This window comes from Camellia sinensis, chromosome 12, assembly GCF_055761805.1.
Source record: "Camellia sinensis isolate YWXY chromosome 12, ASM5576180v1, whole genome shotgun sequence".
NCBI classification, from domain to species: Eukaryota; Viridiplantae; Streptophyta; class Magnoliopsida; order Ericales; family Theaceae; genus Camellia; species Camellia sinensis.
This window is the reverse complement of record NC_138972.1, coordinates 150,508,283-150,526,616: the sequence shown is the minus strand read 5'-3', so window position 1 is coordinate 150,526,616 and position 18,334 is coordinate 150,508,283. Positions and strand designations below refer to the sequence as shown.

At 37.8% G+C, this 18,334-nt stretch overlaps 1 protein-coding gene across 1 annotated transcript; it reads left to right on the top strand.

The window, feature by feature from the left end:
- Window positions 1-316: 316 nt before the first annotated feature.
- On the top strand, window positions 317-18,060 carry LOC114268139 (serine hydroxymethyltransferase 7). Its single transcript, XM_028209254.2, has 4 exons — window positions 317-1,747; window positions 4,942-5,341; window positions 17,216-17,317; window positions 17,414-18,060. The coding sequence occupies exons 1-4, from the start codon at window positions 716-718 to the stop codon at window positions 17,635-17,637; spliced, it is 1,758 nt and encodes a 585-aa protein (XP_028065055.2). The 5' UTR covers window positions 317-715; the 3' UTR covers window positions 17,638-18,060.
- The last annotated feature ends 274 nt before the right edge of the window (window positions 18,061-18,334 follow it).

The window sequence follows — 18,334 nt, the reverse complement described above, 5'->3', positions numbered from 1 at the left end:
ACTTTTTTTAAAACTCTCTCCCCAAAATAATTTCCCAAAACCATTTCTGAAAAAAGGCAAACCAAACAAGTTTTTGTACTTTTTATCTCAAAAACTACTCTACAAACACAAACCAAACAAGCCCAATGTCTCTTGAATATTTCTTAGCTGTTGATTGATTCAATCTAATCATTAAAATATAACATCTCTTGAACATTTCTTAACTGTTAGATTGATTCAATCTAACGATTTATATTTTGACATAAGGACAACAATCTCATCAAAATTCAAAAATCACTCGACCTTATTATATAGAGATATATATTCGTCCAGGTGCATCCCAAAACGAATCTAACCATGAATCTTAAAAAGAGAGAAAAAATAAATCCAACCGTCTTCGTCAAATTGTCTCTCTCTCTCTCTATCTACCTACCGACCCACCCAACCTTCCTTTTCTCTCTCCTCCCCAACCACCTCTCTCTCTCAACGTATATACATACATATCCTGCACAAGTATCTGTAATGTATATTGGGGGTTAGGGTTTTACAGAGAGTTCCATGGAAGCTTCGGCCACGCACTCAACAACCTCAGGAGGACGATCCAATTTCCGATACTGGTACTGTAATTGCTTCAGACGCTGTTGTCACTGTTTCTGTTGCTGTTGCTATTGCTGTTCTGAACCTTGAATTTCAATTCAGCTAGGGTTAGGGTTTGGGTTTTGATTGATTGGTAGTTATGGATTTGACACACTCGCAATCGAATCTGTCTCTAGGGTTTCACTCTCACACTTTTACGCCTACTTCTCGCCGTTCTCAAATCGTCGACGACTTGATCTCCTTCCAGATCGACTCGGGTTTCTGCGGCCCCTCTCATCATGTGCCGTCGATTCCGCTGCAGTTGATGGATCAGCATCAAAAGCATGAGAACGAGATTGAGGAGGGAGAGAGTGGGGATGATGAGGAGTTTCGAATTCTGGGGCATTCGATGTTTCTGAAGAGGAGGAGGGATGGAGAATCGGTGGCATCGTGTTCTTCGTCTTCGAAACGGGTTTCGATCGAGCGGTTCGAGCCTCAAGGTCTCGAATCGCGACGGAGTGCAGTGCGGGCTTGGGATAATCAGCCGCTCTGCGTTGCAGACCCGGATGTTTTTTGGATTATGGAGAAGGAAAAGCAGAGGCAATTCAAAGGGATTGAATTGATAGCTTCAGAGAATTTTGTGTGCCGGGCTGTGATGGAAGCTCTGGGGAGCCATTTGACGAACAAGTACTCGGAAGGAATGCCCGGGGTGAGGTATTATGGTGGTAATCAGTACATTGATGAGATTGAAACACTATGTTGTGAGCGCGCTTTGGCCGCTTTTGGTCTAGATTCGGAGAATTGGGGTGTAAATGTTCAACCATATTCATGTACATCAGCGAATTTTGCAATTTACACAGGGCTGCTATTACCCGGGGATCGGATTATGGGATTGGATACACCTTCTGGTGGAAACACTAGTCACGGGTACTATACATCTAATGGTAGAAAAGTTTCCGGGGCTTCAATTTTCTTTGAAAGCCTCCCATATAAGGTTAACCCACTGACTGGGTACATAGACTATGATAAACTTGAGGAGAAGGCGCTTGATTTTCGCCCAAAGATACTTATTTGTGGTGGCAGCTCGTATCCTCGGGAGTGGGAATACGCAAAGTTTAGACTGATTGCAGATAAATGTGGAGCAGTGTTAATGTGTGACATGGCTCAAATTAGTGGTCTTGTTGCGGCTAAGGTGAATTTTGCTACTCATGTTTATTTTCTGATTGAAGTCTCTACCTAATATTCTTGGTGCTTCCTTGGCATGAAGCATTCTGTTTCTTTGGTTTTGATCTGTGTCATTGACTAGTGCCTCAGTCATGTATCTTGGTAATTGTATCTGCTTGTGTAGTCTTCTTAGTTCACAATATAGAGTATGGACTTTTTTTTTTTTTTTTTGGGATTATGGGTATTTGGTTTTGGTTCTTCAAATTAGGTATTATTAACGGAGAAATTTGTGGAATTGAGATTGCACTTGGTCTATGCTGAAAGAAAGGAATCCTCTTTACTGGGCTTGGCTTTGTGGCCAATGCTAAATTCATCAGTTTGCAAATGTTGGGAATTTTTTCCTTCTCACATATCAACCATGTTTTTTAGGTTTTTTCCCCTAATTCAAGTGTGTCCCTTATTGTATTTTGGAGAATATAGTGGGAAGAACATCCCGACAACTGATTTAAAGGTTGTGTTCAATTTGGCTCAACTTTTGTTTGTTTTGATAGCCTGCAGAAGTTGAAAACTCCAAATTCTGTGGCAGATGTTTCTTAAAAACTTGAAATTTCTTACATGTTCCAACTTCCACGTGGTTCAACTATAACATTGGGATGGCATGCACAATAGTTTATTAACTTTCTTTCTTTCCTCCTTCATCTTTTGCCTTTTTAATTTGAGTAGCACGAGGACTTAAATTAAGATTAGAGCTCAGATTGTTGGCCGAGTAATTTTGGTCTGAAAAATATACAGCTGGCTTGTTTTTGGTTTTCTAAAAACATTTTTCAGAAAATTCTATTTTCTTGTTTTCCATATTTTTTTTTTATTTTTACTGAATTTTTTTAATATTTTAAGAATTTTTTTTAATTTTTAGACACACCTAACATAAATACACATAAAAAGAATAATGTTTGTGAAAAAAATCTTTTAAAAATTCACTAAATACCAAAAATACAAAAAAAAAAAAAAAAAAAACGAGAATTTAGTATATTTTCTTATTTTTATGTATTTATTAATTTTTTAAAATATTTTTTCACAAATTTTTTATTTTTTTAGATATATCTAAGTAAGGTGCATGTAAAAAAATAAAAAAAAATGCTTAAAATTTTAAAAATATTCACTAAAAATAAAAAAAACATGAAAAACAAAAAATTCAGTTTTCAAAAAATTTAATCCAAAAAACTCAAATCAAACACACACATAGTTTTGAAAATGCTGTTATTCCAAAGTTCCTTTACACAATCATTCCTCTAGAATGATGTGAGCCTTGTGGCATTGGCAGTTTGGAATTAAAAGACAGTTTGATGGATTCTATATTTAAAAGTGATAGTCCCACAACTCAGCCACATCATCATTCCGTATAAATTTTTTGAATGATTTTTCTGCTTGTATAACCTTACTCATATAGTTTCTTTTCTTTTAAAAATGAATAAGTAAAGCTGCTTTATGAATTTTAGAGTCAGGAATGGTGGCTTTAGAAATTCTGGGAAAGCAATCTTCTTCTTCTTATTTTATTTTTAAATTTAATTTTTTTTTTTGTGTGTGGTGCTCATTTATAGCTGCATGAATTTGTGATAATTTTGTCCTGTCAAAGGAGGGATGCTTCTCATTTTAATTCCTAAGATATTTGTTATGTAAAATTTGGTTTTCCTATGTTTGCATGTGTTATATTATAAATATTAAGAGTACTGTTTCTCTGTTCTATGCTTGAATTTTTATTGTGAGAAAACAGTACAATGTGCTTTATGGGCATATAGTGCATTTTCCTATAGTTAGATGACTTTGAATAAGTGGAGTCTATTGCGATTACATATTTCGTCTCCAATTAAACCATGTTCTTATTTATCATATTGAAAATCTTCTAGCTTTTGGTCCTAGTTTTTTTAAAATTTTATTTTGGTTTTTTGGATTTGCTCTCGCCATGTTAACTTGCTACTTGTAAAAAAATGTTAACTTGCTATTATAGGGGATTCTGGACAGAGGTCCCATATATTGTATTTATGCAACATCCAGTCCCAACCCAACTAATATTTTTTTAACATGTGAAGTCCAATGCCTAACCAAATGACCAAAAAACCCATCATTAAGTTCTGTGAAGTGAAAGCTCAGACGGAGAGAGCGAAGACTTAGATTCAGGAAGAGATTAAGAGTTTGATTAGTTTTCTCCGTGAAGTGGGTGGACTTTTTAACACTTCGAATTTGAACAAGTATTTGTGGGAGTAGCCATCAGCAAAGATGAAAGAGAAGGGGTTTGATCGGTCAGTGACTATGTGTATGAATAAGTGGAGGAACCTGTTGAAGGAGTTCAAGAAGGCCAAGCACCAAAATAGGAGCAGTGCTTTGTCCAAAATGTCATATTACGAGGACCTTGAGGAATTGCTTAGAGATATGGGGCAAGAATGGTCTGTACAAGCGTCCCATCCCTTCAAATACAATTTTCAGATAAAAAAAGTAATATCTAGGTGTGATGTTTCTAGTTAAAGTTGGAGGGGCGGTGGTCGTGGGTGAAGGGGCAAAGGAAGGTGGTCTACAAAGGTAGATGGGAGGTGCAGAGGTCAAAATGAGGGGGAGGGGGAGGTGGGGGTGGCTGCAACAAATCCTGTCCCCTGTGTGCCAATCAAAAAAGATGTGTATTGAGAAATTCCACTGTTTTGAGAAACTTCACAGATTCGAAACTAAGAAAATTTCTCTATTTTTAAAACATAATTGCATATTTAATATGGAACTTGTTTGATAAGTCTCAATGAATATATTTCAAAAATATCAATTTTATGGAAATTGGACGTGTGCAATGAAAGTTGTGATATTGTAAAGATTGAAACAAAAAAAATAATCGCATGATGTAAACTAAACACAACCCTCACTCTTAACTCACATTGCTGAACATCAAATACAAGGTAAAACCATCAGAAAAATAGATGCTAATTTTAAATAAAAAAAAGACTGAAGCTCACAAATAGGTTTTAGTGTGGGACTTCAGCCATTAACAACATATGGGTAGGACATATCCTTGTATAAGTCCATGTGGAGGGACTTTACACTAACTATTCCTTGGTTTTTTTTAATCCCTTTCTGTCCCCTTTTTCACCTTTCATTGAAATTTCCTTCAAGAAAGTGATTTTCTTTTTTGCTTTCAAAATTTTATTCTCTCTTTAATGGCATGTATGGTCAATTTTTCTGCAGGAGTGTGCAAACCCCTTTGATTACTGCGACATTGTTACGTCAACAACTCATAAAAGTCTTCGAGGCCCCAGGGGAGGTATTATTTTCTACAGAAAGGGTTTGAAGCCAAGGAAGAGGGGATTGCTTTTGAGTCAAGGTGATGGTAGTGACAAATTTGAGGAGAAGATAAATTTTGCTGTTTTTCCAGCCTTGCAAGGTGGACCGCACAATAATCACATTGCAGCCCTTGCTATAGCCCTGAAACAAGTGGCCACTCCTGAGTACAAGGCATATATGCAACAGGTGAAGAAAAATGCTCAGGCTCTAGCATCTGCTTTACTGAGTAGAAAGTGTAGACTGGTAACAGGAGGCACTGACAATCATTTGTTACTTTGGGATCTAAGGACTCTTGGACTAACAGGTATATATATTTTCTTCTTCTTTGCCTTTTGTCGACAACATGATCATGGTGATTCAACCCATCACCTTAGAGTTTGAACTTGGATATTATAATACGTGTGAAGATTTAATTGTCACACGTTCATGCTTATTTTGCAAGAGCAAATATTAATTTTAGTGGTGTGGTTCTACCAAAATTATATTCTGTAACACGTGATTTGATATTTAGAGACCTATTTGAAGTGATTTATTCATGAGAAAAGATGAAGTATTTGTGGAGGCATCTCTAGGTGCTGCATGGATTCAAGTCTTTCTTCTCCTCTCGTCCCCCACATGGGAAAAGAAAAAATAAAAACCAGAAACACGCAAAAGGGGATTTCTAAGACTAAAACCTTCGATCCCTATTAAAAAAAAGAAGGGATGTTGGTGTCGAACATGTGTATGATATGGACATGACATGCCGTATTTATCTGTTCTTCTTGGCTTCCATATATCATATTATGCTTCTTGATGAAATTTACACAAGTATTTGATTTGTTAAGCATTGTCATAAATTTTACACTAGCCAATTATGTTAAAAATGTCCCCTAGTGTTTGATGACCCAACATTTTGATGAATTCTATACATACATAAGTGTGCTATGTTTGAGAGCAACTCGGAAGGTTGCAATTGTCAATGAATCCTAGGCAATATTCAGGAATTTGGAATTTTATTTTGTATCTGGAGTTAGTTTTATTATTTATAATGATTTAATCCTTATAATACGTGTGAAGATTTAATTGTCACACGTTCATGCTTATTTTGCAAGAGCAAATATTAATTTTAGTGGTGTGGTTCTACCAAAATTATATTCTGTAACACGTGATTTGATATTTAGAGACCTATTTGAAGTGATTTATTCATGAGAAAAGATGAAGTATTTGTGGAGGCATCTCTAGGTGCTGCATAGATTCAAGTCTTTCTTCTCCTCGCGTCCCCCACATGGGAAAAGAAAAAATAAAAACCAGAAACACGCAAAAGGGGATTTCTAAGACTAAAACCTTCGATCCCTATTAAAAAAAGGAAGGGATGTTGGTGTCGAACATGTTTATGATATGGACATGGCATGCCATATTTATCTGTTCTTCTTGGCTTCCATATATCGTATTATGCTTCTTGATGAAATTTACACAAGTATTTGATTTGTCAAGCATTGTCATAAATTTTACACTAGCCAATTATGTTAAAAATGTCCACTAGTGTTTGATGACCCAACATTTTGATGAATTCTATACATACATAAGTGTGCTATGTTTGAGAGCAACTCGGAAGGTTGCAATTGTCAATGAATCCTAGGCAATATTCAGGAATTTGGAATTTTATCTTGTATCTTGAGTTAGTTTTATTATTTATAATGATTTAATCCTTGTAGTTAACTGTTAGAGAAGGGTGCTGTTCTATTATAATATGATTGTGGGTACAAGAACATGAGCTGTTTAAAGATCACTTTACACATCCTGAGTATTGATGGACCCTTTTGGTTGTTGGGATTGCTTTATTAATCTCTCTCTGACGCGCGCGCACAAAAATTTCCATATGAAAAATAAAAGATGCACACTTTTTTTTTTTTTTTTTTTATATGTGTGTGTGTGTTTTTGGTCTGTACTATACTTGATATGCATATACATTCTTAACCCCAAGGTAGGGGTGGGCAATGGTTTATTTGACCCGCACAACGCGCCCAAAACGATCCTACCCACACAAATGCGACCTTACCTGCGTGCATAAATTGGGCGGATGCGGGCCTATTTTTCCATACAAAATCGTGTTCGGGTCAGATCTGACCCTACCAATGCAAATCCGCAACCCGCCCGCAAATTATGTTTAAAATAAAAAAAAATCTCACCTCACATGTTGAATTCATTTTTTGGTCCTCCTTTCTCTCTTTACCCAGCTGTTTCTCTCTTTTCTGTCATCTGGGCCTTCTCTCTCTCTGTCTCTCATCTCGCCTACCTCTCTCTTCTCTCCTCCTTGTCGCTGTCACCACCACCATCTCTCACTCCTTGCTCACCGTCTCTTTCATCTCCTCCCCGTCGCCATCTCTCTTTTCTCCTCTACTATCGCTGTCGTCTCTTGCAAATCAATCCCTACTCCATTGCCGCTCCATCACCTCTCGCACATCAACCCAGCCATGTCGTTGGTTACTTGCCGTTGTCCCCTTCTCTTCTCCCTGTCGCCGTCGCCCAATCGCAAACTAGATCTGGAAGATCTACTGCAAAAAAAAAAAAAAAAAAAAAAAAAAGGTTTCATTGCAAGAAGGTACCTAGATCTAGAATCTTCCTTCTTTATTTATTTATGGTTTGCTTTGCTGGTTGTATTGTGGGTTTGCAGACTTCTGTTTGTAACTTATTGCTTTGTTTATTTAATAAAAGAAAATGTTTTCATTGCTGTATGTGATAAAGCTAGGTTGAATAATAATAAATTTTTTTGTTTGTCTTGTTTTTTTTTTTTTTTTGGTCTTTATTTGTTATATACATATTCAAAGTGCAAAAAAAATTATTTATGTTTGTTTTTTTGTGGCTTCAGAAAGTGGGGAAGGCCCCAATGCCAAAGCCCAAAAAATAAAAAAATAAAAAATAAAAATTGTCTAATTCACAAACCGCCCGCACAACCCACCTGTTCAATTCGCAACTCGTATTGTGGGCGGACATGGTTCCATTTTTTTCCAACCTGCACCCCATCGGGCGAGTCCAACCTATTATCCGAACCGCACAAAATTGATCCGTGAGCACCCCTACCCCAAGGCGTTGGTTTAGTGGGAAAGCCTTGGATCTTGGGGGTGTGCCCTCTGCAAGGTTCAGGGATCAAAATCTCTTTGGTGCTAACAATTCCTTGAGGCCATCAAACTAGGAGAAAACCCTTAAATTAACCATTGTGCACTTGCGAGAAACTCCTTACCGAGGGCCTGTGCACTCTTAGGGATTAGTCAAGTTTTGATATAGACACCCCAGTGTCAATAAAAAGAATAAAAAAATGCATATACATTCTTGCACGTGTAGGTGGCGCATGTATCCATGTGTGTGGAAGTAACACATTCAACATAGTGTACAACACTATCTGTTTTTGGACTATTTGCATTGCTATCAATTTAATGACAAAAATTTGAGTTGAGGCTTTAGAAACTACAATAACAAAAATAAATAAATAAATAAATAATCGTGGAACAAAATAAAGATTCAATTGAATTGCAGAATTCAGATTTTAGATCTGGTTTCTCTGTAATTTTCAGTGGGCAAGGCTCGAATTCCACAAGCTAATGAGTACTAGAAAACACTTATGTTACATAGACTTGGATATGAGTATCAAGTGTGCGTGCATGCCCAAGCATTAGACATTTCTAAACCTAAATCTTAGGATATTGAAATATCTATCTACTCTACTTTAAAAAGAGTGAGCATGCTAATTTGTTTCCTACTTTTTTTGGTTCCCAAAATGCCCTTCCCTAAATCTATTGGCCACATTCTCTAAAAAGGCACCATGCTTAGCAATTTTCAACTGTTAAGCAATTTCATATATATGCTTAGCAATAGTCCCTAGCACATATAAGACTTTGTGAACGACTTTACTATTTTTAACCGTTAGGCAACTTCATATATATATACAAGAAAAATATTTTTGATTTTTAAAAAAGATTTTATTTATATCTAATCCACAATAATATGACATAATAGCTGTCAAATTTTTATTTGTTACACACTCAATCATTTATGGTCCAACTCTCTTGTAATATTATTGCGAATAAATTTTGAGATTTCCCATATAATAATACTTAATTTTAAGGTTGAGAAGTTCGGATATAAACTTGAAAGGATTTGACGGATCTGTAAGGCCCACCACATGTTCCGTTTTGATGTTTTGAACCGTACGTTTTATAGTGTACATCTTTCTTTCAAGGAAAAAAAATTAAGTTGATATGCTGATTGTGACCTTCTCATTTTATTGTGTCTCAAGAAAAATGAATAGTCTATTTTCAAAATATGTTTGTCGCCTTTTTTTCATAGACAAATATGACAAATGAAAATATTATGATTATTGGATCAACCTAAGTTTTTTCATGAATGGTTTTGTCGTTTTTTTCTACTCGCTGTTTTGAACTTCGTTTTTCTCCTCTTACTGCTCTCTCTCTCTCTCTCTCTCTCACTGGGACTTCACTCAATTAATTTCATTTGATCAATTGTAATAGATTGACGATGATGATTAATTTTGAGTGAGCCTATTTGATTAACAATTATGGATTTGAAATTCGGATTTGTTTTATTTGGGTTGCTTTTGTTTGTCATTAGATTTCTTCTATTCATGGTTGAATTTCTTAAAAACAGAGTTTTCCAGGGACTGTTTGCTATAGGTTGTGTTTTTTCATGTTGCTATGGTGATTTACAAATGAAGACAAAATTATTTTTTGCAATGGTCAAAGTGTTTGGATGGTCCTTCCGGAGGAAGCGATTTAGAAGGGGGAAGGGGGAAGATATGCAATTTGCAATTTGGATGGTACTTTCATCACATCTCCAAGACTTTCTAAAACAACCATGAAAGATTTTTGTTGACTCATTTTTGTGAAGATAAACCATCCTCCATGATGCCAATAATTTTCAAATTTTTTTGTTTGTTTGTTTGTTTGCAGTGATTTACAAATGAATTCTAGACATTTGTGTGAAGTTAATAAAACAAGATTTGTGTGGTGCTATAAATTAAGAGTTTGTTATGTTGTATTATTTATGCTGTTTTCAATAGTAAAGTTAGACATAATGAATATTGTTTCAAAATGCTATGTACTTATCTAATTCTAATTGAATTACCATCGTATGAGAGGGAAAAAAAAAAAAAAAAAATTATACATGAAATCCAAATAAACAACATGATGTACAGAATTACATTACCTAAAAATCACCAAAATTTATAACAAATGATGATATGAAATTAGTAAGTATACTTCTAATGTCTATTTATGAAGTTTCTTATTTAAAAAATAAATAAAATTATAGTAGATGAAATACCACGTGCAACGCACGTGTATACCACCACTAGTGTATTCAAAAGTCAAGTATAGGTATGGGGGCATGTTTGAACACTTGTATATATTGTATAATATTCTTATATATGATTATCCAAATTATTTAGAAATGTACTTGAAATTAAATACGATTTAGGAAAAATATGAAATTTTTTTCTCCCATCTATCTAACAGGTAATAAATATTTCTTTACTAGCAACTGTGAGCTTCTTTTTTAACACATAATATAAAAGATGATCTAAGTTTCTAAATTGGGTATGGGTGTCGGACACATATCCCACACCCTCCCTTTTCATATCAGGGTGACGTTGGTTCTATAGGGGAAATAGAGGAGTTCATGTAACACTAGAAAATACCCAAACCTGGAATTTTAATTATCCTTTGACCTTTGTTATGTGACTTCATGGTGAAGTACATAGGCATAAAGAAAGCTACTAGTGCTCGCAAGCAGTTTCAACCTCAATGAAAGCAGGTGGCAAGACAATCAGCTTCCAAGTAGCCACCTCAATGATAAGTAGGTGACAAGTTGCTTTATAAGGTGCCATCTCTAAGGAGGTGACTTTTAGGCATAGAAAACTTAACTTGATACCGGTAAAAGCAAAATTCATAAGCATCTTGTCACATTCTGCTGAATTCCCCATGGCAAAAATCCTACCCAAATGGGAACTTGGAAGAATAGGAGCCAATGGAAGAATCTAGAACTTCCTAGCAAACTCTCGCACATGTGAGACCATAGAGAATTCTAGAAGGCTTTAGAGAATTCAAGTACATACACACTTGTACATGTAGCTAGACTTGTAGATATTTGTATAGATATTTTTAGAAGGTATTCTAGAATGTTCTTGTAGCTTGTAAGAAGGCTTCCTGAGAAGCTTCTACATACTGAAGCTTGAATAATCAGCTTAGGGTATGATGAGATATCACCCCTTATTTATAAATGAAGATTAGGGTTTACAAACAAGACAATTACAAGATGATCCCTGAGGGCATAACAATGATTACAGACCCTAGTGCCTTTCGGCTAATAAAATACTAAGTGACTTTCGGTGATTATAATATGCCAACACTCCCCCTCAAGCTGGTGCGAAGATATCTCTCATGCCCAGCTTGCCTAATATGTCATGAAACGGTTTATTCCCAATTCCCTTGGTGAGAATGTCAGCAAGTTGTTCACCAGACTGAACAAAAGGAGTACAAATGGTACCACTAGTGAGTTTCTCCTTAATGAAGTGGCGATCAATCTCAACATGTTTTGTCCTGTCATGTTGAACTGGATTGTGAGCAATGTTGATGGCGGCCTTATTATCACAATATAACCGCATGGAGTCCGTCTGAGCAATACCTAGATCACTCAACAATAATTTGATCCATAAAAGTTCACACACACCTTGTGCCATAGCTCTAAACTCAGCTTCTGCACTTGACCTGGCAACCACATTTTGTTTCTTACTCCTCCAAGTAACTAGGTTGCCGCCGACAAATGTGCAATACCCTGAAGTTGATCTCCTATCAGTTACTGACCCAGCCCAGTCAGCATCTGTATAGGCTTCTACACGAAGATGATCATACTTTGAAAAATACAGACCCTTACCAGGAGCAGACTTCAAATACCTCAAGATTCTCATGACAGCCTCAAAGTGAATCTGATGAGGAGCATGCATAAACTGACTAACTACACTGACAGCAACAGCAATATCAGGACGGGAGTGAGATAGGTAAATGAGCTTACCCACTAATCGTTGATAGCTCCCCTATCCACAACTTCTCCTCCTTCATCATCTCCCAATTTTTGATTGGGTTCCAGTGGGGTGGCACATGCCTTGCAGCCAAGCATTCCAGTTTCCTTCAACAGGTCAAGCACATATTTTCTCTGTGAGATAAATATCCCATCCTTAGAGCGAGCAACTTCAATTCCCAGAAAATACTTCAAGCTTCCCAAGTCTTTGATTTCAAACTCTTTGGCTAAGTATTTCTTCAACAGAGGTATTTCCCCACTATCATTGCCTGTAAGAACTATGTCATCTACATAAACAATAAGTGCTGTAGTCTTACCGCATGAGGAATGTTTCACAAACAATGTGTGATCTGCCTGACTTTGTGTGAAACCATATTTAAACATAGCCTGAGTGAATCTTTCAAACCAAGCCCTTGGAGACTGTTTGAGACCATATAATGACTTCCGAAGTTTGCATACTTTCCCTTCTGTTTGATGATCCTCAAAACCCGGAGGAATGTCCATATATACTTCTTCTTCGAGGTCACCATGGAGAAAAGCATTCTTGACATCAAACTGATAAAGCGGCCAATCTAGATTAGTTGCTAGAGAGAGAAGTACTCTGACTGAATTCATTTTAGCCACGGGTGCGAAGGTCTCCTGATAATCAATGCCATATGTCTGAGTAAACCCTTTTGCCACAAGTCTTGCCTTGTAACGCTCAATAGACCCATCTGCTTTGTGTTTCACAGTATATACCCATTTACAGCCCACAGGTCGTTTGCCCGTAGGTAACTCAGTCAATTCCCAAGTGCCATTCTTCCTAAGTGCTTTCATTTCCTCAATCATGGCTAGTTTCCACTCAGAGATAGCAAGAGCATCCTGAAAATGGTTAGGAATGCTAACAGAGGAAATATTGGACACAAACGCTCTATATGAGGATGACAAATGAGAGTATGATACAAACTGTGAGATAGGATGTTGAGTACAAGATCTCACACCCTTCCTTTTGGCAATAGGAACATCAAGATCAATGGACTCACGAGATTCAAAGTTACCTAGACTCTCATCAGAAGCAGGAGATGGCAGCGGAGTAGCAGAAACGGTCCCTTGTATCCAGTTAACTTGTTTTCTGTCGATGTCCCGGACATAAACATGCCCATCCTTATTCTTGGTGACAGTGGGTTCTATAGTTCCAGTAGAAGAGGGGGGTGCAAGAACAACTGGTTCTACCATAGGAGGCACAGGACTCACTTCTACCATAGGAGACACAGGACTCACTTCACACCAAGGCTCCCCCGGAAATGAGGACGGTGACACCGGAGAGGACAAGAAATAGGACTGGGACTCAAAGAAAGTGACATCCATGGACACAAACCACTTACGAGAAGAAGGGTGGTAACATTTATACCCCTTTTGAGTAGGAGAATAACCAAGGAAAACACACTTGAGGGAGCGAGGGTCCAACTTACCACGAGAGGGAGAGTGATTATGGACAAAACAGACACAACCAAATATTTTGGGAGGAATAGAAAACAAGGACTGAGAACCGAGGAGGACGTGAAGCGGAGCCTGTTTGTCCAAGACCTGGGTAGGGAGACGATTAATAAGATGGGCATCGGTGAGAACAGCGTCGCCCCAATAGGGTTGAGGCACGTTCATAAAAAAACACATGCACCGAGCCATGTCAAGAAGATGCCGATTCTTGCGTTCGGCCACCCCATTTTGTTGAGGGGTATTGGTGCAAGAGGTCTGATGGATAATGCCATGAGTAGAGAAATATTGTCCTAACCCAGAATCTATGTATTCCCCGCCATTATCAGAACGAAATATTTTGATAGTGGCCCCAAACTGAGTACAAATCATCTTATGAAAAGTGCGAAACACAGAGAAAACTTCACTCTTATCTTTCATGAGATACACCCAAGTAGCACGAGAAAAATCATCAATAAATGTAACAAACCAGCGATGACCTTTCACAGAAAGAACACGAGAGGGACCCCAAACATCAGAATGTATTAATGAAAAAGGAACTAAGCTTTTATTTAAACTGGGAGCAAAAGAAGCTCTATGTTGTTTTCCAAGTTGACAAGACTCACAAAGAAAGTCAGACACATGATGATTTGCGAAACTAGAAGGAAATAAATGCTTAAGTAAATGAAATGAGGGATGCCCAAGATGCCGATGCCACAACCATACATCAGCGGGGGTAGTAGAAGACGTGGTGGAAGAATAAGCAAGTTTGTCCGGTTGATCTAGGAAGTAGAGACCATTTTCTGCACTACCACTGCCAATCGTCCTCCCCGTGACAAGGTACTGAAAAAGACAATGATCAGGAAAAAACGTCACACAACAATTCAAATCCTGGGTAAGAGGACTTAAGGATAACAGATTAACAGAAAACTTGGGAACATGGAGAACAGAAGATAGATGCATGGTAGGAGTGACTTGGACTAAACCTTTTCCAGAAATGGAAGAAACAGTTCCATCGGCAATCCTAACTTTGTCCTGACCTGAAGAGGGCTTATAGGCAGAGAAAAGATCAGAGGAGCCAGACATATGATCTGAGGCACCAGAATCAATAATCCAAGGCAAAGATGTATGACACAGGAAAGCACAAGGAACAGATGCTAAGTTACCTGAGCGGGCAAAGGACGAGGAAGCGGTACTGAGAGCAGTAGAAGATCGGCGGTCCAACAATTGGCGCAAAGCATCCTCCAGCTCAGTATCAGAAGCTTGGGTAACAGAAGTAGAATTAGAATCAAGGGTATCAACGGCACTAGACTGATGAGCCCGGGAATAGGAACCACGTCCTCGAGAGTGGCCTGACCGACCTCCTCGAGAACCTGACCGATCACCTCGACCCCCAGATGGAGTCCCATGAAGCTTCCAACATGTCTCACGAGTATGCCGCGGCTTCTTGCAATAATCACAGAATACAGACTCTTTAGCAGCAGACGGAGGAGGCAGGCTGAGGCCATCTCGAGGAGTAGACAGTAATGCGGAACGGTCAGTAGAGACAGGGGACATCATAGCTGACCGACGACTCTCCTCATTTTGTACATAGGCAAATGCCTCCTGTAGTGAAGGAAGGGTGTCCATACTCAGAACTCGACCCCTAACTGGATCATACTCCATATTTAGGCCGGCCAAAAATTTAAAGACCCGTTCCCGAGCAATGAACTTCTTGTACCCGACAGAATCAGTAGGGCAAACGGGCTTATAGTCTTCCAGGTGGTCAAGGCGTTTCCAGCCGTTGGTGAGGAAAGTGAAGTACTGAAGAACAGTCTGCTCCCCCTGAAGTGTGCTCTCAATAGAGCGACGCAACTCAAATGCCTGTGAAAAATTTCCTTTGCGGGAATAGGTAACAGCCACAACCTCCCAAATGTCCTGGGCAGTCTCCATAGACAAGTAGCCCTCACCAAGTTCTGGAACCATCGAATGGATAAGCCAACTCATAATCAAAGAGTTGGTAATCTCCCATTGGTCATAACCTGAGTCAGTGGTACTAGGTGCCTGTATCCTGCCATCAACATACCCCATCTTTCCTCTGCTTTTTAAAAACAAAGTCAAACTTTGAGACCATGCTAGGTAGTTCTGACCATTAAATAGAGAGGTGGTGATTTTCAGACTAGGGTTGGGATTCTCAGTCATGGTAGTAGGTAGAATGAGACTCTCACTCTTTGGTGTTTGAGACGAAGAGGACACACTAGTGGAATCTGTCATGGATACAATACTACCAAACCCACAACAAACTAGTAGAAATCACAAACCCGGAAGGTGGTAATGAGATAACAGGCACAATGACCACTATAAAGACATAACAAAAAATTAAGAAATGATTTTTTTTTTTTTTTGAATATATATATATATTTTTTATTTCATTTTATTTATTTATTTATTTATTTATTTATTTTTTTTTTTTTTCTAAGTTGATTTATTTATACATGTCTTTATATATAACTATATATATATATCCGGCTCTATTTATATATATATATATATATCAGGATATATAGGTATATATATATATATTTATATACCACAGTGAGATCAGAGGCTGAGGACGACGAAGAAGACGAGCGACGAAATGGCTGGAGGAGGTCGCCGAGCTGCGGTGCTGTCGGCCGAGTGACGATCGACAGAGGAGGTCGATGAGGAAGACGGCTGAGGAAGACGAGCTGAGGGGATGAGGAGATCGACTGAGGAAGACGGCTGAGGAGATCGACTGAGGAAGGTCGACTGAGGAAGACGGCTGAGGAAGATCCACCCAGGTAAGCTTCAAACCCTAGAGTGTTGTTGGTGAAAAGGTCTACCAACGAGGGTGAGCCGAAACCCTATAGGTTCAGCTCTGATACCATGAAGCTTGAATAATCAGCTTAGGGTATGATGAGATATCACCCCTTATTTATAAATGAAGATTTGGGTTTACAAACAAGACAATTACAAGATGATCCCTGAGGGCATAACAATGATTACAGACCCTAGTGCCTTTCGGCTAATAAAATACTAAGTGACTTTCGGTGATTATAATATGCCAACACATACCTCTTTCTTGTGTATTCTAGAATGCTCCAAATGAGCCTATAAATAGGAGAGTGGCTCATTTGCTCCACTCAACAATCAAGAGTTGTACAAGTTCTCTTAAAGTGAATACAAAGGCATTCTCTGAAACTCTATTTGTCTTCTTACTGCGCTTTCTTGCAAACTTGTGAGTTAGGCTGACTTAGCATCATCAAGTAAGAGTTGTGATTGTCTAAGTGCCGCACAAATAGCTTGAAAATGACCAAGGCCATGACAATATGCGCTAAACTTGTTACATTACCTGATCATGTAACCCAGCTAACAGAAATTTAGCTCCTTCAATCCTGTTCCTCTTACTTCTCACATAATACATAAACTACCCTTTCTGCCAAAGCAAGCATTAGACTTGGATGAACTTCTGCAATTTCATCTCGACTTCCCGCTTTTGGTGGTGTGTTACTCTCTTATGGTTTGATTCAATTTTTAAATGCATTAACACTAAGGTAGCTGCAATTCGTTATGTAACAGTTGTTTTTGTAATCTAATGCTCTGTTATCTGAGGAAGTCTTTACCTTTTGTATCCGTTTTTGTTTCTGTGTTTTTGTAGGTAAGAATTTTGAGGTGGTCTGTGAGATGTGCCACATTACTCTCAATAAAATTGCTATATTTGATGATAATGGCACCATCACACCTGGAGGTGTAAGGATCGGTAAGTGAAGGTCTTATTGCATATCAAATTCCAAGTCATTATCTTTCCTGGAGATGTTTGTGCATTTATTATAGCTTTTCATGTTTATACTCTCAGGTACTCCTGCTATGACATCAAGAGGTTGTCTTGAAAATGATTTTCAAACAATAGCTGGCTTTCTCCTCAGAGCTGCACAGATTACAAGTACGGTCCAGAGAGAACATGGAAAGTTGCAGAAAGCTTTCCTGGGTGGTCTTCAGAACAACAAAGATATTGTTGATCTTCGGAGTGGAGTTGAAAATTTTGCTACTCGTTTTGCAATGCCAGGGTTTGATGCGTAAAAAAATAGAGGTGACGTACAAAGGAGGGCGTCTTCCAGCTCTCTGGACTGACATCTGCTGCACATATCGAGTGCTGATTCAAATTCAGTTTTGATATTGTACAAGTGTATATATTTAATGCGTTCGGTTGTTTTGGTAAAATGGTAATGCTGCCATGAATGGGTCAGTTAACTGACTACAATGGATGTGGAAGGCAATTTTTGAAGTTAAAATATATCCGTATGAGGTACAGGAACATGAAATCCGTGAATCTTGGTCGTGTTTCTTTTTTAACACTAGCTAAATTTGTCTGATGACCTACATCATTTTTTCTTCATTCTTATTTCATTTATTTGATGTACATGGATTTGTTTATTTGACTTTTCCTTACATGTCTTGTTTGTGAAGAGGGAAGCCTTAGTTCATTACAACCATTTTACACTATGAGTTGGGTCATTTTCTTGCTGTTATTTTGTTCGGATTAGTCTGTGGCTGGTGGATTTGAAATTTACATCAATTTTGTGGTTTTACTTGGTTTGTTCAGCTGTATAGTGTTTTTATTATTATTATTATTATTGTTATTTTATCATTTGTTGCTGCTAGGTGACAGAGAACTTGAACTCTTGCCATTAATTGACAAACTAAACTTTAGTTTTTTATCATTGGTAATTTATATTCATATTTAGGTTCCAAACCCAAAAACGGCTTCATTACTAAA